We start from the raw sequence: 23,555 nt of genomic DNA, 5'->3' as shown, positions 1-23,555 counted from the left end.
ATATCAGCAGTAAGCTTGCTCTTGAATGGTAAGATGTTCGTCTTTGAACCGTATGGTTTGTGGTTCACATTCAGCCCCTTGCCTTTCCATTCAATTCAATAGCCTGAGATGCCAATTCATTATAATAGGATCCTTTATTAGCCTCTGTACATTAGAAACTGCCAAACTCTCTGTCGTTAAGCATTTCTCAAATAGTTTGATGCCAAGACAGATCAGAAAGAAACAGGTTCTCAGTTGTATGAAGGACACTTACAGTGTCAGAAAACATCTTGCACAGTTTAAAAGAAATACATTATGTTACCTCTGCTCTGTCCTGTTTTGTCTATATTGCACCATTATATTTTTAACCACACTGAAGATTTTTAATCACACATCATGAGTCATAAATGAACTGGGAGCATTCGCCAGGAGAAAGAAATGTATTTTAAGGATTGCAATGGAACCCACTTCACTGCTTACTTTAATCAGAGAACCAGCATTGCTGTAGGTGGGAGCATGAACTGGTGAACGTTATGGATACTATGGGATACAGCATAGGTAAAGTAATGTGTTTCGGGTAAACACATTTTAAATTAGGAAGGGAACATTCATTTTGAATGAGCTTGTACCCTTGTCTTAGAATGAGGGTGCTGAATTTGCACAATCCTTTGTTAGTCACCCTTGAAGGCACTAAATACTAGCATTAAAAACACCACATTTGAATCTGCATCCCAGAAGATTCATCTTGTAAGATCACATCTATGGGCTTTTCAAACAAACAAACAGAAACCCTTGAAAGATATGACCATCTCAGTTTTATAATACACTGTCGTTAAGTTACATTTTGCCCCGCTGGTTGAGTGTCAGCCCCAGTTTCCTGTTTTATAGGTGCACCATCAATTCAACAATTATGCTGGCCACGTCTTTATATCCCAGACCATCCATAGCACGGATGGAACAGGTTGGCCCTTCCAGTCTTGGTCTTTGTTCCATCCCTGTTCTAAATTGTTTATTTGAACCAATTAAACCTCCAGACCCTGAAGCAGTTAAGTGTTCCATTGTACCTATTAAACCTGAAGAGAAATCACCCTCCAGGACTGGGATTGGCCAATCCTGATCCATAGTTTCATCTCCTCATCTAATATCTTTAGCCCTTTGCTACTAAATATAACTTAGAGGCAGCCTACCAAGTGTACAAATAATCATATATCCATTAATTTGCCTCAGGATGCTCATAGATGCAACAGGTGAAACAAGCTCATCTATCCAGGTCCCTTCACTCTCTATGTCATCGATTCCACTGGGCTTCAAAGCACTAGCCACGTTATCTACACCCACAGCCCTGGACCACAATCGCAGGTGAAATACCCCAGAACTATGAATTCAAGGTGTGTACTCACATAGAGCCCTGAGTGCCTGTCCCCAAAGAAGGGGAAGCTGACAGAGATCTCCAGCAGACCAGAGCCCCCGTCATCCTGCTTTCCTGTGCTGGAGTCTCCATGCTCGACTCCAAAGGGGTAGAAGTCCTCCAGAGGCACAGTCCCCTCCACCAGAGCCAGCAATTCCAGGGAGATTAAAGTCCACAAGCAGGGCAGAGCGACTCCCAGCCCCATCTCCACACCTCCTGCAAAGAGTTTGTGGGGAGGGGGGGGGGGCTTCAACCTATAGCTCCTTTCCAGCTGGCTTTTCCAGAGACACCAGCACAGCGCTCCCCCTCTCACTGGGGCAGATTTTTGTTTTCCTGTACCGGCTGGGTCTTCAGAAACTATTTTTTGATAAACGTGAACATTTAAAAAAAACTGAAAGAAAGTAGAGTGATTCAGCTCTGAATTTTTTACAATCCAGCTTTAGTCCCTGATGGTTAGCTAAAAAATCTGCTCAATAAAAGCTCTATTCTGCCTGCCAAAAGAGACCTTTCAGTCCTGGCTCCGCCCCTCTGGGATTCATTAGGTTGCATAATTAGATCCCCTTGGCCTATCAAAAAAGGGAGGCTAGTAACTGGATAACCTCTGGGCGGGGCTATGATAATCAAAGAATCACTTTTAAAGGAAACCTGACAGGAGTTTTTCCCACTGCTTCTTAACCCTTTTTGTTGTAAGCAACCCAATTTTTTGTTCTAAATTAAATACTGGAGGCTACTTTGTAAGACTGTAGGAGTTTAATTTGCTGAATTGATACAATGGTTGTTTTAGAGCTTGGTGACATCAAAGTACAGAATCTGACCTGATTTTTTTTTTAATGCTAAATGTCTTTCTGGTCTAATTCTTCAATGATTATTTATTTTTATGTTTGTACATCAATTAAATGTTGCTAGAAACAGTAACTTTCTTGTGCTGAAACTAGCAATGACTGGCTTCACAGACCCCAGTTTAAGTGAAGAATTGAATGCTGCAAGTGTAGTACAAACAATTAGCATGCTCTTAATGTCCCAGAAGAGGTGTGCCAAAAACAGTTAAAGGGAATTCCCTAGTTTACCGCTATGGCCAAGAGTTTTGCATCACCAAGAATTTTAGGATTGAGAAATAATTAAACAATTTAAAAAAAAATAAAAATGATATGAACATAATTTAGATATTTTATTTACGTCATATAATAAAATAAACTACAAAATGATATTGCACATATTACTATATTACATAATAGCATGTTAGTTTTCAAAAATGTCTTTTTTTCAGTTTATCATTAAGTATATGGAAAACTATAAAGCACTTTGCAATTCAATATAGTAACATAACATTAGTCAGCAGGTTTTGTTCAAAGCAAAATTAGTTAGTTCTATAGGGTGAAGCAAAAACCTTTGGCCATAGCTCTAGATAGTACTGGCAGAGTTTTTGCCAGGAAGACAACTAGCATGCTTTTTTTATATCTTTAAAAACAGGGTGCACATTTGCTCCACAACTGCTTTAAAACACATGTTAATGTTTGTACTCACCCTGTTCTTATTACTCAGTCATTGCGTTTCATCAAAAAAGTTGTTCATATCATCTGTGCTAAGGTGCTTCTACCTAAGTACAAGAGTTGCCTCCCACAGACATATATAACATAGGGTAGATCAGCGACAGTGCCATATATACAGGCAAGTGCCAGCACTTGTTCAGTCACCATCTCAGAGAAAATAAAGCACACCAAGTTGCTATAATAAAGACACCATTTATTTTTCAGTCACAACTAAAACAGAAATACAACCTGTACTGAGCAGACATTTTTTACAATCTAGGTAACATAAACATGTCCCAAACGGCGAGGAGATGTACAGTGTATTAAAAGTTTTACAAGTTATTAAAAGTTGCTCACAAACACAAACAATACCATGTAAAGTATGGAATGAAAGGAATAGGCACATTTTAACATGAAATAAAACATCTGAGCATACAAGACTCCCCCAACTCCACCAATCTCATGTTAGTGGATTCATCCATTCCACCACCAAAATCCAGCCTGAATATGTGATTCTTCTGAGTTTCCAGACAGAGTTGAAAAAAAAAAAAAAAAAGTACTGAGGAACAGCCTCTCTTTAATATTGATGAGTGGTGTTTGCAGAACGGATGTGAGTGGAAGAAAAAGCCAGGGACGCAGTCTAATGAGCACGGTTTGAATGCTGTGAAAAGCACACCACTAATAGCTTCAAATTTAAGGGTTTGCTGTGTCTATTCAGAGTGGGGCCAGGGCAAGCACAAATTGGGAGCAGCCCTCTTCCCCTGGGAGCCACAGATAACCACTTCACAGAACCCTTGATCATGGTTAAGAGAAGCAGGTCATATTTATCATCTTTTAGTTGAGTCAAATAGGCACGTTCTTGCTATGCAACAGTAAGAAGTTATAAATGACTTCACCAAACGTTGTTACAGGTCTGGAACTGAGCAGGAGCGTGAAATAAATCCCTTTATTAGTCAGTAATGATACGAACTGTGTGTTGAAACAGTGAACACTGTTAAAATATCCGTCCAAATGTAGTGCAATTTACATATAAAGGTTAGACTTTAGGAAAAACTGTAACTTAGAGAAAATGCAACTGCCATTATAAAAGTTCCCCATAGCAAAAACATAGCAAAGTGTAATGAAGCAAAGTGAAAGTGGGGTAAAGCATAGCAGAATAAGCTTTGTAAAATAGAGAGAGGTAAGGTAAAGCATATAAAAACAATGTGGCAAACCATGGTAGATTATGATAAATGTATAACCCTGGGAATAGCATGGGGGAAATGACTGCAAATTTACTGTGGTAACCTTTTATAAGGGTGTGTACAGTAATTGGTCTAAGTAATACACTGTGCTCATGCTACAGAATACATTTGCTTCTGAGTAATATGAAAGTATTCCATAAAGTGGATCTAAAGTTTCAGCATGTCCGATTTTAATGTCACCGAAGATCAATGCTGTCAATGCAATTGCCTCTTTCACTCAATGAAGCTACGGAACCCTGGTCTCTGAATGTTGGCATCTGACCAGTAGGGGTCACTGTGGCATGGTGAGGTGAACTATCCACATTCAATTTTCCTCTCTAACCCATGGGAGCACAAATACAAGTGTATCTTGCTGTGCCTTGACTATGTGAGCCCTGTGGGTTGTTAAAAGTTACAGACTTAAAGTACATGGTGCTAACAAAATAATTTCAGCAGATCTTACTTAATATATAGTGATGTAATTTCTTTGGTCTCAGATTCTCCTATATGAAAAACAGACATTGTGTTAAAGGGGAATTTGATTGGTAATTTATGTGAAGCTGTTGGAGAACAATAGTTATTCCTGTGTTGCACTTTTGGTTATAGAGTGAGTGAATTAGGTTCACACTGCAAACACCCTAGTCATAGGAAAAGCAGGGACTGGCACTGAAATGCAAGAGAATGCGTCCACTCCCAGGGAGTGTAAGGCGTCTTTTCCTTGCGTGGAGGTGCAAGGGTAGACCTTACTGTACGTGACCCTCAGATTAAATACTCAGGCTTCACACCCAGGATTGCAAGGCTCCTCCATTCAAGTAACACTTGTTTCACTGCCCAGAGTCCAGGATATTTTGTGGTTTCATAAAATGTGTTCAGGAAGAAAGAGTCCTTCTCTAAAAAAACAAAATGTTCAGAATTGTTTTTCCTACAAGGACTCAAACTCACAGAAGCAACTCACCTGTGTTGGATGCATTCTTTCAGTGGGAAGTACAGCCTGGATAAGAGTGTAAGACAAGTTTGCCAATGTACTTCTTTGTAAATGCTGTGAAAAAAAATGCCATTAAAAATCAAATACACGTTTACCACAATGTGTGCCTTTCATATAGGAAAAAGTAGATCTATGAAGTGATGGTGATGCATATTCGATAAGATTTACTGGAATTTTTTTGGTTAGCTATATATGTACTTCAAATGTCATAATGGTGCCCGAATGAAATAAAATCAGCATAAATCTTTTAATCTTCTTTTTATTAAATCAAAAGTAGTTTATAAAATCAAAAGCATTACAAGTTTAATCACACAGGGTACAAAATCTATAAATACAGTGAAAGTTATAGTTGGTGAAGAAGTGAACAGTGACAACAAAAGCACCAGTATTGTTACACATTCATATGGCTTATCAGTTTTTAATAAATCTTATAAATAAGTTTGTATAACATTTTAAGTAAAACATATATATTTTAATGTTTACAATATTTCACTATGGACCAAACATTAAATAAAACACCTAGAATATTGCATACAATGTATAGTAATCTATATTTATACATAATTATTAAAATTAACAATAATACCGCTGGCCTGTGGAATCTCAGAGTATTACTGCATGGTAAGCAGACAGAAAAAGGTCTTCCAATACCACAACTGTAAAAGTACAGTAGAGGAAAAAGTCAAAAGGGGAAACGTAGTTGAGGATGATGAAGCAATAAAAGAAGTATTGAATGACTACTTTATACAGGCTCTGACAGTGAGGACATCTTCACATTATGCTGGATACATGTAATATAAATCAAACCAAAGTACTAACAGTTCTGGGGGCTCTCAAGACCAACACATCCCTCAAACCAGATGGCATTTACCCAAGAGTACTGGAAGAAACGGGATATTCTTTACAGCCCACTGACAAAGATGTTTGATAAACTGATAAAGGCAGGAGTCTCAGGCAAATGTGGTACCAATACTCAATGCCAAATCAGTGCTGATCAAAACTGAACAGTGTAACAATATGGTTTCAAAAGATATGGGTTGGACAGTAACATGAATCACACAAGTCTTTTGTAGATATTTCTGTATTACATGGTTTGTATACTGCACAACTGAAGTATGAAGCCGCTTTTAGACACAGGGTCTCAACCGGTGAGACAGGATAATTGAGCTAAAGTGAGGCATGATTAAAAAAACATTAAAAGTTCTGAACAGTTGCTATAAGGAGACAAAAATTCTGCTTTCCATAGTGAAAACATGCCATAGCATTCACGGTTTGCTATGTAATACCCGCAAGACAGGCCAGGGTTAACTGCTGCCACAGCCATTCTTCTATAAAGTGTATTTTTCATGTGGGTTGGAAACGCTGACTCCATGCCATGATCCTAGCCAGGTGTGAGGGGTGATGCTGCTGGAAAACAATCAGAATCTGCAAGGCAAGCCCTGGGGGCTTTAACAGAACTTGAAAGAAGAGAAGCACTTGAACCATCCTGTAACGATGACCCCAGCAGAACCATGGCCTGTTCTGGCTCACTGACATCACAGCAGGCCTTCCTGTGCTGGTGTCACAGCAGCTGTGAGCTGCACCAACTCACATTACAGCAGCTTGGAATGACCTCAGTCATTCTGCTTCCAATGTGTAATCAGTTAAGGTAATTCATAAACACAGTATTACAAAACAGGATAATAAAACAACAATAATCTAACAATTGCAGTCATTATATGAGGAATTAAATATTAGTTTATGGTGAACACTTTATTCGTAAGTAACACTTGAGCCTTTGTAAACTAAACCAACCTGAAATAATGATAGCACTTTAAAACTAGTCGTTAGCAGATGATCACAAGATGTGCTACGATAACCAGGCATTTAAACAATCGATCCAAAAGAAACGATTTGCAATTCTAATAAGAAGTTTCTTTGTGCTTCGTAATCTTAAAGAAAGTGTGCAGGTGAAAATCCATACAATGCATGGAAACCCTGATTCATATGATGTGGTTCTGAGAAAACAATGACTCACAGCATGCAACTCTTTATTGTGGTTCACTGTTTTACAGAAACTTGAACAAATACGATTTTTCAAAACATGGAACAGGTTGAAAGTTATTTTAACCTTTTCATGCATGGCAACCTCATATGGGAACAGAGACAAAAAACTCTCTAGTCTTTGTATGGAAGACACAAATGCATGATAGCCTCATATGAGGATGCCATTTCTTCTCATTAAAGCAGTGGAATTTAGAATAAAAAAACTTTTTCACTGAAAAATATAGTATTTATTATTTGTCCAAAACTACTTTCAGCTATTTCAGCGAATAACTCATGCATGAAACAGGGTTCATACACAAATTTAAAGCGCAATATGCATAGTTAAAAGAAAACTCCGAAGAGTAGAAGTCCAGTGCTCTTATAGATGATGCACAATATTGACACTGGTCCAGGAGTCTGACAGCATGCAGGAGGCTACAATAGTGAATTAATACAAGCTGGTAGCTGTGTTCCTGTGATATCAGTATCAGTGTGATTCTATATCAGGGTCACTGTGCAATATTTACTGCCTTGGTTGGTAAAGCTGCTAATAATGGTTCAGCTATTCAAAAACGAATTGGACCCTAAGTTTGCAACAGTATACACAGTTGTATACGGTGCAGTATACATTTTCATGGAAGTTACTTTAAAGGAATTTCTCAAATGTATTCCAAACACTTGACTGGTAAACCTGCTGGAGGGGTTACCACCACAAGGCTTGTTACCCACAGTGTGTTCAAAGTTAATGCCAAATTCCAGGAGGAGACACAGCACTGGTATTAATATTATGGGTAAAACCAGCATCACCCTTAGAAAAGAGAGTATTTCAATTTTACCATGCTGTTTTCATGGCTATACTATGCATTTACCATAGTTTGCTCTGGTTTGACATGTTTTTTTAATCTGCTTTACCATACCTCTCTGTGATTTACATATCTTAACTATGCTTTACCATGCCTTCACTAGGCTTTATTACACATGGCTAATCTTTTTTATGGTAAACGTTTATAAGAGCACTGGTTTCCCTGCCAGCCTACAGTGATTGATAAAGCCAGATTACTTATGGTTACTGAGGATACTGGGGTGCTAACCTTTGACACTGCTATACAGTCATGAAATAGGGGGAAACCTAGATGGAAACACATCTGTCTGATTTACACTGATGCAAAACTTTAGACTGTGAGGCTCTGTCTGTCATAAATACATGCCTATATAAAACATGAAATTGAAACATGATTGTTTATTGCTATCTGGTTATAATAATAATAATAATAATAATAATAATAATAATAATAGTTTGTTCTGAGGACCCAGCTTACCAATGTTTCAGTATGGTGTGTTTGAAATGCAATATTTAGAATTTGTATAGCATGGCATCTATAATGTGGCAACTCAGAATGCAATGTTGTTATGTGGCTCATTACCAATTATAATACTACTAATATTAATTGTAATATAATACTACTACTACTACTATTACTACAACAACAACTTATACTCCTACAAATATAAATAATGTAAATAAAATGAATCGTATTTCTTGTTAGTGGGACAGACTAGAGACAGAGTAACAAACTTCTTCTGAGCCAGTGATTAAATACAAGTTTAAACTGTAGCCCAAGTCTAAGGGCCTGCATATGGAGGTGGGGACTGGAGAGCAGGGCACTCCTAGTCTGTTGCTAGGTGACAGGTTACATTCCGGGTCGCAGAATCTGGTTGACGTAGGCCTGTCTGCGCCTCATCTCTTGGTCCAACTGCTCCTTCAGAGTGGCTACCTGTGAAAACAGAGTCATACTTAATAAAAGAGACCAGTACACAGAGAAAGGATCATTGTAACTGACAACAAAACCATGTCAGCCACTGACAGCAAAGCCTGAATAAACAGCAGCCTGCAGTGTATGCACTGGAGTTGAAGGGGCTAATATCCCCCTGGGACAGAACTTAAGCAACACTGGTGGCGGACATAGTGCTGGATAAGATATTAAACTGAAGTCCTCTCTACTTTGTTTTACAACATAATCATGCGATTGACTTTAAAAGTTTGTGTTTGCCTCCTGCCAATCCAGGACAATATTGGAAGAGGCTCTTCTTCCACATAGCAACACGCAGAATAGTAACACAGTCGTTGTTTCATATACTGAAGTACCATACTGAATCTTAACCTTCCCTGAACCTTACTCCTAAAAAGTGAATTTCAGGAGTAAGGTTCAGTGAAGGTGTATACGACAGCCATAAAACACTTAATTGTAGATGCTGTGAGCCCTGGGACCCCACCTGCTCCTCCAGCCCCTTGACCCGCTGCCGATGGGCTCTCTCCCGTGCCTCCAGGCTTCGCGCGGCCTGCTCCTGGGAGTCGTGCAGCCGCTCCGTCTCCAGATCCATCTCCTGACGGTGCCGCGCTGTCACCTCCAGGAGGCGCTGTGTATGTGCACGCTCCAGATCTGAGATCTGTGCCTGGGAGACACAGAGAAACACACACACAGTTACACCTCTATAAAGACATTCAGGGCTGAATTAAGAAAAATTTGCATGTGCAGGAGATTTTTTTTTATCCAAGTTGCTAAAATGTGCTTTCTGATAGGCAAGCATACTAGTCAGAAATAATGAGAAGGTGTAATTTTGTGGTGTACCCAGCAGGTGGATTTTGAAATGTCTTGTATTTTGTGAATGGTTTTGTAGGGTCTTCTATTATTACAGTGGGGAATTTAGAAGCCACAACCCTCAAAAGACAGATTTCACACTTGCACAAGAAATGTTTCATTGCCATGTTCAAATGGACAATTTGGGACAGTTTTGTTTAATTATATTGAAATACATTTGGGTACCTTTTGCTGGTCTCAGGTACCCTTTAGTATTTTACTCTCTTCTTTAAGACCAGAATGCATTGCAATGTGAGTTAAAAAGCTTGGATTGTCCCCAACATGGAGCCTAGTGTGGTCTTTGTGCAGATAAACTTAAGTAACAATGCAGTATCACCTGATACTTTTCAACAAGCCAGTTATAATAACAAGTCTGAGTGCAGGACATGGGGAAATCCTCTACCAAATACTGGCTGGCTTGCAAGTTCCTTTTTTTATAGTTAAACAATCCTCTGAAAGCAGTAAGCCAGCAGTTGTTTTTTATGTATCCACTGGCTTTACTGGATTGACCCAATCCTGACCTGCAGCTGCTGTACTTGGGCCTGCAGATCCACAACCTCCTGCTCCACGCTGCTCAGCGATTGGTCCAGCTGCCCCCTCTCCACTCCCAGGCGCATGGCTTGTTCCTCTTGCTTCATCTTCTCTCGCTCCACCTTCAATAAAAAAAAAAAAAAAAAAAACGCTGGATTTATTTCAGTTAAGGGGTTTGATTCATAAGCTGTAAGGAGCAATTTTTGGTGATACAGAAATTCCCTCTCCAAACTAAATCATTCTGCCTCCCAGTCTTTGTGCTCTTACTACAAGCCTACCGTCAGCACATAACTTTAATGATAACGCTTTAAAAATCATTGGCCACAAACTCTGGTTAAAATGTCACGTTAGGTTTCTTTAATTACTATGTATTTACATAGCAGTTAGTTAGTAAATGCATGTGTACTTACACATAATTACAATGTTATTATGCATAGTTACAATGTACTTAATGTGTACATCTTTTTACATGATATAACCCTAACGCTATTGCTATCCTCTAACCCTAACCCTTTTCTGATACAATTGTGTACTTACATGTCTTGTGCAAAAAGATGTACACATTAAGTACAGTGGAACTGTACATACTGGCATTGTATTTATGGGTAAGTAACCACTATGTAAATACACAGTAATTAGACATTTAATGTAAAGTGCAAAACAAATTCTTCTGAATTTCAGCCTCATTTCTGTTCTAGAAGGTCTGGCCTGAGCCGTACCTCTCCAGTAGCAATGCAGATGGTTTCATGTCATTCCTTCACAATCAAGCGTAAAGGATGTGCTTTACCACTACTGATAGTGGCTGACACAGATCCTACTCATTGCTCAGAACCAGCCTCCAGCATCTGGGAGAGGGAGAGAGAGCCCTCACCATTCCCTGGGTTTCAGCTTACTGTGGCCAGCATTTATACAATCGTGCGCCATTAAAGATTAATTAAATGTTTTACCAAGGTCTTTGAAAAAGAAACATTAACATATTTTATTAAAGCTGTTTCAGTTTGACAATGGTGAAAACTGAAAGACAGACAGCGCTGGAGGCTGAAACTCTGTCTTTCTGTCTCTAATTAATTTGATCTGGAATATCTTTGAGTTGTTGGAGGCTATGACAAAGCATTAAAAAGAGTGCATGTGATCACTGGTTTCACGATAATTGTTTTCCTGCCAACTGTTACAGCACTTCTCTTCAACTGGGTAATTAGTCTGCAGCATTCGACCTGTAACAATGCATTTTTAATAATGCCAAAATAATAAGAATATATTCATTAACAGTGAACCACTGCTTCAAGAAGGACAGCTGTGTTTGCGACCCTAACAACACCACTGTTGGAGACCAGACCTCTGTATGTCTGCCAATGGGAAAAGCACAAGATGAATTCAGGTTATAATAGAACATGAGACTGACCTTATAAATGTTTACCAATGTAAATCTGCATAGAAATGTTGCAGTTTTCCCACAATTTTCCTATGGTATACTATGCATTTCCACTAGTTTGCAATGTTTTTTTTTTAAATATTCTTTACCGTACTTCTCTAGGTTTTACATGCTAGGCATTTCCAGTAGTTTGCCATGTTTTTTTTTTAATACGCTTTACTGTACCTCTGTGGGCTGTACAATGCTTAGCTATGCTTTCACTTTCCCTTTGCTACACTTTGTTTTTATAATGGGAAACATTTAAAAATTATTTTCTCCTTTTTAAAGGATTCTTCTTTCTGACTTTAGGTAGAAAGAGTTAAAAGCACTGGGACTGAAGAACCCATTTCCAGGCGAAGTGCCCATAATCCTGCGATGCTACATGAGGGTTGGTGTCAGATGCTGAGCAAGGATTCAGTCAGTCCCAGCCAGGCAGGATAAAGGGGAACACATGTGCAGAAATTCAGTTTCTCATCACAATAATCCAAGTGATTAGGAGGACAAATTGATGTGGCTACAGTGGGATATCTTAAGTATAGGAGCTATTCAGAGGGCTGCATTGCTAAACCCTGTATACTGGGGCTAGCTAATAGGTACAACAACAAAAACCCTGTCAGTGAAGGTATTACAGTCTAACTTTGATTATATTAAAAATGAACAGGCAATTATATCTGTTATGTGTAGATTGCGCAGGATTCCTAGTTATCAGTGCTTGGTTCTAGTTCTGTTCACGGCACTTAAAAAAAATATACAGAAGTGAGCTATGGGGGCTGTTAAAAATAATTAAACATGTTCAGTCTAGAAAAAGACAAGTAAGGGAATTTTTCATTTAAGTTTATTTTATCAAAGACAGGTGTCAGTTTTCTTTCATTAAGAATAATGAGACGATTTTATCAGTAGATAACATTTTGTAACTATAAAACACTCAATGGTGCTCAATTTAGAAATGCTAAGAGAAACTAAATAAATTAAATGACAAAAGTATTTTTCAATGCTTTCAAATTTGTTTGTCACAGTTTATAAATGGGTTACATAAAAACAATCCTTGCGTGAGATGTAAACATCTGGGGAAGTTTGTTACCCATGAAGCAGCATTGTGTTTTCTGTTTATTTATGATAGATTTCATGAAGTCATTTTTTGTTTTATGGATTAAACATTGCCGTTGCTATGGGGAGCTCTGAGTTCAAAGCTTGGCAAAGACGTTATTGTGATGTCACAAGCTGGAACACCTGCACCCGCTCATAGCAGCTCAGTAAATGAACCCACTTAACGGCACGTTCAGGTCCACACCCTTTGAGCAGCTCAGAGCTCAACGGAGCACGTTTAATTGGTGATCTGGGTGAGCAGAAAAATTCTCGCTCTGAGCCGTTCACTTACTTAACGCACCCTAAGTATTTGTGGATTTTATTATTAGCAAGCCTGGCTGATGGAAGTTACCTTATCAAGAGTTTTTCTCAGAGCGGCCTTGTCCTTCTCCAGACGGACTCCTGCTCTCTCCATCTCGTGGCGCTCGCTCTCTAGCTGTGCGACGGTCCTCTGCAGCGTGTTCACTCGATCCTGCAGGGCCTGCCTGTCCTCTTCCAGCCGCCGTGAGCCCTCCAGAGCCTCCTGCTCGCTAGCCTGACGTTGCCGCAGCATCTGAGGAACAGAGGGGGAACATTCACACAGGCTTCTCCGTACAGCCATGTCTCACCACACAACATCCATGTCTCGATCACTCAGCATCCACTGGGGTAGAAAAGCAGTGCAGCACATTTGCACATCATCAGCTTTCATTTTTTTTGGCCCCAGATATTAGCGGCAGGACAGGACCCCTATTAAGCCTCATTTGAAAGACAACGCCTCCCACAGCATTCTGGGGCATTGGCATACTATATGGATACATATCAGAGTGCTCCCTGCAGAGCACTACATGTTACATATTTCATACACTTTTCATTGGAGGCATCCTATCAAACTACTGCCTAGGTAGAAGCTTGCTTAGCTTCTAAGATCGAATGAGATGCAAATTTGTATTCACTCACTGGCCCTTGTTAGGATTTTCAAAAGCACAATAATTGGTCTTCTTACACAAGCCAAACAAATCAGGATAACTACCGGACGCAAATCAATATTACAAGTTATCATTAGAACAACTAAGAGGGACATGATTAACATCTTTCAAATCTTAAAAGTAGTTGACAAAGTTAACTCTAAACAATACTTTAAGTGAAGCACAGGAACCTGGACAAGATCAGTTAGAAATGGAGTCTAGGACAGAGGGAAGGCTTTGAGAGCATTCAGCTACTAGGAACCAGACGAGCATAGATGGGCCGAAAAGGCTTCCGTTCATTTCCCTCTACTGTCCTTTATATATGTTTATCTATTGTTCTTCTCGTTCAACCCTTTCCTCCCCCATCTGACTCCACTGATGTTGCTGACTCTGTTCTCCTCTCACCCCCTGCTTTCACCCCTCTCTCCCCTGACCTCTTGAAGGTGCTTGCTCTGCCCCTCCAGCTCCAGGCATCGCAGCTCTGTGTCCTCCTGCTCTCCCTGCAGAGTCTGCAGCCTCTCCGTCAGGATGTGGTTCTGCTTCTTACACTCCGACAGAGACTCCCGAGCAGCGTCCAAGCGCTCCTGAACCAGAAACAACAAAATCAACAGGGCTACTGATAGAGAAAGGGTCTGGACACTTTAGTTGTATGGCTGTGCTCGCTGTACTGTTCTGTTGCTTCCCCACTGTAATAAAAATACAAGATCAATGGACCAAGTGCTACAAGGAATTAACTGTGGAAATATATAACAGAGTGCCAAAGTATGTATGACAGTCTGACCCTAACCCTAATGGCCATGTTGCCATATTATGTGAATGGCAGTCTGTGTCTGAGAGGAAATATGAGGCAGTAGGCACAATACAGGTTTAACAGGTATATATAGCTGGACACTTGCCTGTAACAGCCTGCGATCCTGTTCACTGGACGTCAGAGCTTTCTGCAGCTGGGAGAGGCGCTCCTGTAGGGCCCCGGCGTTGGCGCTAGTGTCACCAAGCGAGAGGGACAGGCTCTGCACCTTGTCCTTTAGCTGGCTCTCTCCGTCCTCAGTGCGGGCCAATGCCACGCTCAGCCTCTCCACAGAGACCTGCAGGGAGGCTGCCTTGTCCTCGCTATGCCTCAGCTCACTGCTCAGCATAGCCAGCCGCTCCTGCAGTGCCACCACCTCTGTGTCCCGCTCGCTCGCCGTCATCTGCAGCCGCTGCAGCTCCCCCTCCAGGGCACGCTGGGACAGCTCCAGCTTGGTCCCGCGACTTTCTGATGCATCCAGGGCCTCCTTAAGCTTCCTCCTCTCTGCCTCCAGCTTCCCCTCCTGCGTCCGCATCCAGCTCAGCTTCCCCTGCAAGACAAACACCTCCAGTGTTTAGATGCTATTCTAGAACCGTGCTGTCAAAATGCCATGCTGGTGTCAGCAAGTGCCTATGCTAAGTTCCATCAAAGGGAAACAACTGGAGGCCTAAGTCCTACCAAATGTTCAATGACACCTTCTTGTCTTCATTTTTCACCTATGTTTAAATTGACACTTTGTGCACTTCCCATACTCAACAATTACATTATTACAATTGCTACACCAACATGGAATATTTCTCAACAAAACCGGAATTAAAAGGGCATCGTGAATCCACAGCTTCTAGAATAGAAATATGACTGGGCAACCTATTGCTACTGCTCTAGGTGATTCTTTTGTTGTGTTATTAAAACAAACATATCATTATCTTATTAGTTGTTGGGCCTCCTGCTAATCAGCGGTTTCTTGAATAATGAGACATAGGGAAGAGTCTATATTTCAATGCTTCACTCCTTCGTGCTCCTCTCAGATAAGATTGCAGCGCACACACCTGCAGATCTCTCTTCTCTGCGTCTGCTGTCTGTACACTGCGCTCCAGGGAAGCCATCTGCTCCCCCAGTGCCTTCCTTTCGCTCTCCCCACGCCGAATCGCCTCCTCCTGCAGCATGAGGGCAGTCTGAGCACCGCTGAGCCGGCCGTCCGCACCCCGCTTCCCTGGAACACACAGCAGCTCAGAATCACTCCCTGCACCTCAGCAGGGTCATACCTTTGGATATCTTGGATTCTGAAGTATTTTACTTAAAAGGAGTAACACCTGATTGCTAGGTTTACATCCTAGGCTGGCACAGGTTTGGCTATGTAGCAGCAAAAAATACATGTTTTTTGTTATAAATCGATAGCTTTGGATTATGGGGTTTTGCATGAAAAGCACATTAAGAAATTACAACGCAGGTCTCCCCTTATTAAAGTTTTCTATAATAAAAGCATGGCAAGGTGTAATAAAGCAAAGTGAAAACATGCTAAAGCATATTTAAACATTGTAAAGCCCTGAGAGGTAGGATACAGCATTTTAAAACATGGCAAACCATGGTAAACTGATAAATGCATAGTTTCACAATGGGGAAAGCGGAAAACTGCAAAATGACCATGTGATATGACTTTTATAAGGGATCCTCCAAGGAGACATAATTATAATAAAATCAAAACAGCACCATCCCATTCCCACCACCTGTGAGACTGAGTGAGGAGCGGTGACACAGCGTACAGTACAGCAGACGCTCACCTTCCTCAGACTCGGACAGTGATTTCTGCAGCTGCTGGATGCGAGCGTTGGTGCGGTCTCGATCGCTCTCTAGCTCCCCCAACTGGCGGGTCAGGTTCAGCACCTGGATCTCAGCTTCATCCTGCACAGAGAGCCAAGAGACTTCAATTCCATGTACTGTATGTAAAAATGCATTTACTGTAGGACATACAATTTGCCTTGGATTACTAGAAGGATATTGATTCCCTTTTTGATATCGATAAGCTGGTTGGCTAGCTATTTACACAGGTATTTAAAGTGGCTAACAAAATAGTTTCACAAATCTCACCTGACACACAATTCCATTAACTATATACAGTAATCTCTGCGTATTCCTTGTGGGGAAACTGATTTTTCCTATTGTAAATGAGCCGGAGACGATTGTATGTCTCAAATGTGCAGTTTTGAAAAAAAAAAAAATTAGGTCGCAAAAATGTATTTTCATTTCAAGTTAGTTGAAAGAAAGTTCTCAGTCTGCTTGCCTCATCTTCCAGGAAACCTGTTACATTTGCACTTGCTGGGTCCTTTAACTTCTGCATTTTACTGGCTGCAAAGCATGTCAGTAATTAGATAAGCAGCTGGTTGGTTACTAACAGGAACATGAATGGGTGGGGACAATTTAATTCTCCACGTGAAAAGACCTTGAAAGAGCAAGACAATCAGTAAGCAAGGCCTGCAAACACTGTTTTTTTTTTTTTTTAACCAAGTGTAGCTATCACGTTTTAAAGTGTTGGCAAAAACAGATTTCTTTCAAAAGTACACATTCGTGACCTATATAGTACTGGAAATGGATGTGCATGACATGGAAAGTGTATGCCATTATTTTCTTAGCTACAACCACAATAACAAACTCCAGGATGTATGTTTGTTCTGTAATATATTAGATTAGTTTAGTTTAGTTTATTCACTTTGTGTCCCGCGGTCCAGCACAGGTACATTGTTGTAGACATTCATCTCATCTCCCCTCCACCGTGTGAACATATAGACCAGGGTGGTCGTGACGCAGCTCTGTACAGACTCACCCGGTCTCTCTGAGCCTCGCGCAGCTCCTGCAGGAAGTCTCTGAGGGCGGCCCGCACCACCTCGGGGTCCAGGTCCCCCTCCCCCCCACGCGAGGGGGACAGTGAGCGCAGGGGGGAGCTGCCGCGGCTGCCACAGGGGCTGGAGCTACACAGTCCATCCAGGCTGTCCATCCCTGCAGAGGAGAGACAACAGGGACAATGAGACACAAGCAGCACAGCATGCACAATAATTTAGTACGGCTCAATCAGTCAATACTTTAGTATTTCAGAGAATATCAAAATATCAAGGACCTTTTGTTTACCACATTGTTTCTCGCTGGTTTGCCGTTTTTTTTTTTTTTTTTTTAATATGCTTTACCATATCTCTCTGGGCTTTACAGTACTTACCTATGCTTTACCATCCTCTCACTATGCGTTTACGAAGGCAAACTTATAAGGGGAAATGGCTAGTTTGTAAGAAAAATCGTTACCAACGTTTATAAAATAGTTTATGCATATAACTACAGTGTACTGCCTGACTGCTGCTGCAATTACGGTCTATTACACACAGTAACTAATGCAGTGGGAGCTGTGCTTTACCCTTCAGTGGAGACGCCCCTCTCCTAGGTGAGGGGCTGCGGCCCCTTGCTCCTGGGCTCTGTGCCCTGCCTGTGCGGGTGATGCCCAGGGTGCGCCGTAGTGCGGAGTGCAGGGCCCCTAGTCTGAACTCCAGCTCTCGCCTGGTGGACTCTGCCTTGCCCAGCTCGACCTCCAGCCCATGTTCCCGAGCCTTGGAGGTGCTGAGCTGCAGGGCAAGGTCTCCGGCCTGGACTCCTGCTCGCTGCAGCACCCCCTGCAGCTCCCTCGTACTCTCCTGCAGCCGCCGCTCCCCCTCCTGCAGCTCCTCCACGCGGCCCTGCAGCTCCTTCTCACGCAGCCGCGCCTCGCACTCCACCTCCACTACCCGCTGCTGCAGCAGCGCCACCTGGGGGTGGGAGATAGAGGTGTACTGAAAAACTGTGCCTCTGTTAAAAAACACTGTGCTCTGTTATTAGGTTAGGTATTTTTCCGGTAGAGTCTGACAGGCCCAAAGATAACAATAAAGTAAATACTGCAGAGAGAAGGGCGTCCCAAAGTGAAAATACATTTTGCCAAACGTTCATTTGTTTTCAGTCTGGGAAACAACAATGACAATGCAGAGAACTTGACATGCTTCAGAAAAGCCACCCTGCATTCTAGGAACCCGGTTCGTAAGTGTTTCATGTATATTTGTTATGTTTTATCTCTCTCACTGTATATATTTTCTTATTGCTAGAAGTCGCTGCTGCCAGGATGGCCCAGCAGTTTAGAGGATCTCACTTTGTAAACACATTTAAAACAGGAGATGTAAATGAATATAAGGGTATAAAGAAAACCATTTAAAAATAATCAAACCTGGACACTTCTCCTATGGTGTGATCTACATGTATGGTGTGTTTAATAAGTTATTGTAATAAATGATAAGTTCCTAAGATATAGACTTAATTAGAGTAACCAATCTTAAACAAATTAGCCCAGAAAGAAATTGAGCTCATGTCTGTTCAAACCAGTTGAAAACAGGTTGTATATACATATGGTTTAGTGAAAAATACATTCCTTTAAAAGATGAAGGAATACCCTACATATATGAATTACAAATATAGAGATAAAGTACAGGCATTATAAACAAGGTAGATACCAAAGCACAGGAACAAGAAGAGAGATAAATAGATAGCAAGGGCAGCTGATAGCTAGACATACAGAATGGGGGAGCGGTACCTCTTTGAAGGCAGACTCCTTGCAGGCCTCTGTCTCGACTATCCTTTGTTTGAGGCTGAAGGTCTCCCGGCGGCTCTCCTCCTCTCTCTGCTCCTCCTGGGAGACCCGTGCCTGCAGCTCAGCCAGCTCTTTACTGCGCTTCGCATTCTCACTGTCCAGGAGCTTCACCTGCGAAAGAGGAGGGAGATGGGTCTGTGAGGAGGGGAAGATGTGTGAGAGGGGAGGATCAACAAGAGGGAAAGAGATGCTTCACATTCTCACTGTCCAGGATCTTCACTTGTGGGGAGAGGGGGGAGCAAGAGAGGGAAGAGAGAGGGCTGTCAGGGGGAGAAGGGGTTTAAGAGTGAAGGTATCTTTACCTGTGGGGAGAGGGTAGCTGTAAGTGAGAAGTAACAGCATGAGTGGGAGAGAGGGGAAGAGAATGGGAGGGGAAGTTGGGGAGAAAAGGAAGGGGTAAGAGGGTGTAGGGAGTAGTGAGAGCAAGAGAGATGAGAATAACAAGGAGAAAGGCTTGGCATGGCTTTCAGTGTTAATTACAACGTTTCAGATATGTTCTAACGCAGGCCAAAAACTGAAAAAAACAGCTGGGACAGCATATAAACAACCCACCAAGTAGGTTCTTCATAGCAGTGTTTGTGGTTTCCAAAAGCCAGGACCAGGACCCCGGGACTTGCACACAGACAAGCAGGCACACCGAACAAGAGCACAAAGAGCAGCATATGCTTTTCTTGGCTCGTCAGTTCCAGTGTATTTCCTTTGATGTGCTCTAGTTTGTTTCTTCTTGTACCAAAGTGAAATCAGTGATTGAGGCACACAATCAAGTTTACAAATACAAAAGCTAATCTAAGAGAAGTTGAAAGACAATAGAGCATGTGGAATAATCCTTGTGGGAATCTCACAATTTCACTGTGTTTAGTGAACTATTTGTAGTAGAAATAATTCACAGCTATTAGCTAGTAGTTTTTTTGTGATTTTTTTATATACAGCTTCCACTGTGAATATAATGGTAAATTATGTATGATCAGTAGTTTCATTCTGAACTATTAAACACTCAGTAATGCAACATTTAGAATTACTGAAAGAAATGTAATAAATTGACTAAAATCTTTGTCAGTCAATTTATTAAGTTTCTTTCAGTATTTCTAAAAATCGTCCACAGTAGTCGGTAGTGAACTCTCTCCGGCCACAAAGACACTTTGGTAATGTGATGCCCAGAATTGAACAGTGATCCAAGAGTGGTCTCCCCATTGCATTATACAACCTCATCATACCTCTTTTGGTTTGTACTCTACACTAATGACCATTTTATTAGAGGAGTATGAGATATATACCTTGCATATTACACAATGCCTCTCTGACCTGTCTGCGCAACTCCTGTAGCTCTCGTCTAGCCTCGAGCCGTGATTTCTCCACCTCTCTCAGGCTGCCTCTTAGCTCAGATGCCTCCTTCTGCAGGGAGGCCTTCGACTCCTCTAGGATCACCAGTCTCTGCTCTTTTTCCTCATTCGCTCTCTTCAGACTGTAGAAACACAAGCAGTGGGTCAGATACTGTGTAGTGTCTAAAATCTACACAGTATCTTCAATTCTTGCTTATAAAAGTGGAAGATCAATGGATACTTCAGCCTGATGCCCCTACCTGCTCCTGTCGCTCTCTGCTCGCTTCACGCTGCCCCTCAGCTCCTCGTTGGAGTGTAAGATGGCCTCCTTTTCACGGGCCTCGTCGCTCAGAGCCCGTCGCAGTTCCAGGACCTCCTTACGCTGAGTGTCCCGCGCCTCTGCACACTCCCGCACACGCCTGTGAGCCTCGATCAGGTCCCGGCGCACAGCGTCACGAGCATCCTCTGCCACGCGCAGCTGTGTCTTCAACTCCTCCATCTGAAAGGCAGCACACACAGTTCAGTCAATGCTCAAATACACCAAAGAATCCCAGCAATCTCAATCCAAGGTCACCTTCCGACCAAGAATAAAAACTGAAAAGGGCAAGCATGTCCATTCATATAAAAGCAACATATCACAGGAAAAAATGACTAGAGCCAACATGCCTACAGCCTTTTTGATATCTTTATAATCTTTATTTTTATATATTGCCTTTCATAGTGGACCACCATCACAAAGCACTTTACAGAGGTAGGCTGTGAACTGTGCATTATATGCAGAGTAACTTACAATAGGACATTGATTTAACATCTCATCTGCAGGATGGAGCCCAGGGAGGTTAAGTGACTTGCTCAGGGTCACACACTGAGTCAGTGGCAGAGGTGGGATTTGAATCAGTGACCTTCTAGTTACAAGCCCTGGGCTTAAACCACTGGACCACACTGCATAGCACAGCCATGGCAAAAATTGCAAAATCACTTTTGTAATTTCTTCACCTCTGCAACTGGTCATTTTGAGTCAGTTAATAGAAAATATGTATAGTATACAAAATCACAGTAGGGACAGATATCACAGCTGCACACCACTAGTGGGGAGAACCACCTCAAAAATACAGCTTTTAGGAGTCTTTTCAGAACTCAATGGTTGAAGAAGCATTTTAATGACCTAAACAACACACGTTAGGATATGAAACATGCAGAAATTGAAACCCGCTAAATGTTGGAGACAAGGCATCCCTTTAAGCCGCTAATAGACACTGAATGCGAGGCTGTTAACCCTCTGTGACTAAAAGCAGCCCAAGAAGAGAAGGAACAGAAGGCAAGAAGTTCAGACACAGTGGCAAAAGTTCATAGAAACTTTCCGCTGGTGACCAGGGGTAAATAAACACTGCAGCAAAAGTTTATTTTTTTTAATAGTAAACCTACATTTTGATTTAATGCAATAGATATGCTTTGTTTATAAATACAAACCTTGGCACGGTACCAAGTAGACTTTGGATTATCAAACTAGGAAAAGCAGGGCCTCCAAACTGCAAGCGCACAGCTATTTGATTGGTTATTTTTATCAAGACATGCTTTCTTTCTCAGGCATCTTTGGAACCATGGGCCCTAAAACTTGAACTCAGTTCATTAATGAATGCTTGTCCAAAGAAACCATTTAGACTGTCGAGAAAGTAGCAAACAACAGTTTAGACCAGTTTTGCAAATATTAACCTGTATTATTATTTCATGAAAAATAGACTTTGAATAAGCAGTCTTTTAAGTAACTTCCAGCTTTGTGAATAAGACCCACATACCTTAAAATGTGGAAAAATACAGAACGATGACAATGTACCAAAGATAAAACATAGAAGGGTCACAGCATTACCAGCAATGGCAAAACAATGGGTGTTTAGCCAATTCTGCACAGTAGTTCACATATGATGACACCATGGCACCACTTTACTAGTACAGAAGAGCCAACAACAGTTTCCTGAAAATAAACTGTATTTTATTCATAAAAACAGAACAAACAAAAACATTTAAATAACCCATAAATTGGGCCTGGGTTGTTGATATTTGAGGTCAACTTGGATAACATGGATACCACCCCAGCATTGTAATTTGCAGATGTATAAATGTTATTGTATTGTACAGTGAAGAAAGATGAGAGAGAGAATAGAGGAGAGAAGAGAGTATGACTAATCTGTTATCCTGGGGAGGAAACTTGAATCTCCACATGTGTGGTCTGCAGCTGGTGGCGTCCTGATGGGGTTAAAAGGGAAAGCCAGTGCCAATGTAAACACGGTGTCATGCTAAATTACTCTCTCCTGTACTGGTACTAATTGGTACAAACTGGTCTCGGACTGGCCCCGCACCGCTGTTAAAGCAGACTGTCCCTGCCAACGTAAACAACTTGTCAAGTGAAATTACTCGCTTCCCTGGTTACGCCGCTCTCCTCATCCATCTATCTTGCAACACCCTGTGCTTTCTCAGAGAACTCTCCCAGTGGGAAAAAACAACTGGGGCCAATAGGTCCTTCAAAGTGCTTTCTGGCAGCAGGAAGTGGGCAGTGAGACCTCCACTCGGCCCCACAATCTCTACCCTGGTCAGCTTCCCTGCGTGCTGCTCTCTGATTGCAAGTCACACTATCATGGAAACTTCTTCAATAATGGAAATACATGACTGAGATAATTCTCAAAGACCATTATCATGGTATCTAAGTCAGTATTGACTTCATTTTTTAATTTTTTTTTTGTTTTACCCTAAAAGAAAATAAGTTTTGTGAGGTCAACCTACATAAAAAAAATCTACCAATTTCATTCACTAGAAAAAAGAGTTAAATGAAACGTAAAATCATCAATCAACATGTAGTAATTCTAAAATAAACTTTTTAATTTAGTTCTACATATTTTTTCAATGCCTTCTTAGTTATGGTAAATACTTTAAGATAAATATTAACACTATCAGGGAAGATGGATTACAGCAATGCTGTATTTAGTCTTTGCAAACACTGCTGTCGTGGAATCTATTACAGTATTAACTTTTTTATG

The 23,555-nt window shown here is 41.3% G+C and overlaps 2 protein-coding genes across 4 annotated transcripts in view; both read right to left on the bottom strand.

Annotated features, from left to right (window-relative positions):
• sned1 (sushi, nidogen and EGF-like domains 1) overlaps nucleotides 1–1,670 on the bottom strand; it is an 80,420-nt gene extending 78,750 nt beyond the window's left edge. For all 3 annotated transcript variants that reach the window (XM_041264648.1, XM_041264649.1, XM_041264650.1), the window contains exon 1: nucleotides 1,380–1,670. In XM_041264648.1, the coding sequence (XP_041120582.1) occupies nucleotides 1,380–1,592 (213 nt within the window). In that variant the 5' untranslated portion in view covers nucleotides 1,593–1,670. The remainder of the gene's footprint in view (nucleotides 1–1,379) is intronic.
• A 5,467-nt stretch (nucleotides 1,671–7,137) lies between these two features.
• crocc2 (ciliary rootlet coiled-coil, rootletin family member 2) overlaps nucleotides 7,138–23,555 on the bottom strand; it is a 64,458-nt gene continuing 48,040 nt past the window's right edge. Inside the window, exons 24-36 of the mRNA XM_041264751.1 lie at nucleotides 20,784–21,022; nucleotides 20,507–20,666; nucleotides 19,148–19,315; nucleotides 17,951–18,335; nucleotides 17,372–17,544; nucleotides 16,332–16,452; nucleotides 15,600–15,763; nucleotides 14,660–15,100; nucleotides 14,198–14,347; nucleotides 13,169–13,369; nucleotides 10,310–10,441; nucleotides 9,424–9,603; nucleotides 7,138–8,924 (exon numbers count right to left, since the gene is read on the bottom strand). Coding sequence (XP_041120685.1) covers nucleotides 8,841–8,924; nucleotides 9,424–9,603; nucleotides 10,310–10,441; nucleotides 13,169–13,369; nucleotides 14,198–14,347; nucleotides 14,660–15,100; nucleotides 15,600–15,763; nucleotides 16,332–16,452; nucleotides 17,372–17,544; nucleotides 17,951–18,335; nucleotides 19,148–19,315; nucleotides 20,507–20,666; nucleotides 20,784–21,022 — 2,598 coding nt within the window. The 3' untranslated portion in view covers nucleotides 7,138–8,840. The remainder of the gene's footprint in view (nucleotides 8,925–9,423; nucleotides 9,604–10,309; nucleotides 10,442–13,168; nucleotides 13,370–14,197; nucleotides 14,348–14,659; nucleotides 15,101–15,599; nucleotides 15,764–16,331; nucleotides 16,453–17,371; nucleotides 17,545–17,950; nucleotides 18,336–19,147; nucleotides 19,316–20,506; nucleotides 20,667–20,783; nucleotides 21,023–23,555) is intronic.

The sequence above is a fragment of the Polyodon spathula genome, chromosome 11, assembly GCF_017654505.1.
Source record: "Polyodon spathula isolate WHYD16114869_AA chromosome 11, ASM1765450v1, whole genome shotgun sequence".
Classification (NCBI taxonomy): domain Eukaryota; kingdom Metazoa; phylum Chordata; class Actinopteri; order Acipenseriformes; family Polyodontidae; genus Polyodon; species Polyodon spathula.
Note: the sequence above shows the minus strand (reverse complement) of the source record. Positions and strands in the feature narration are given on the sequence as shown.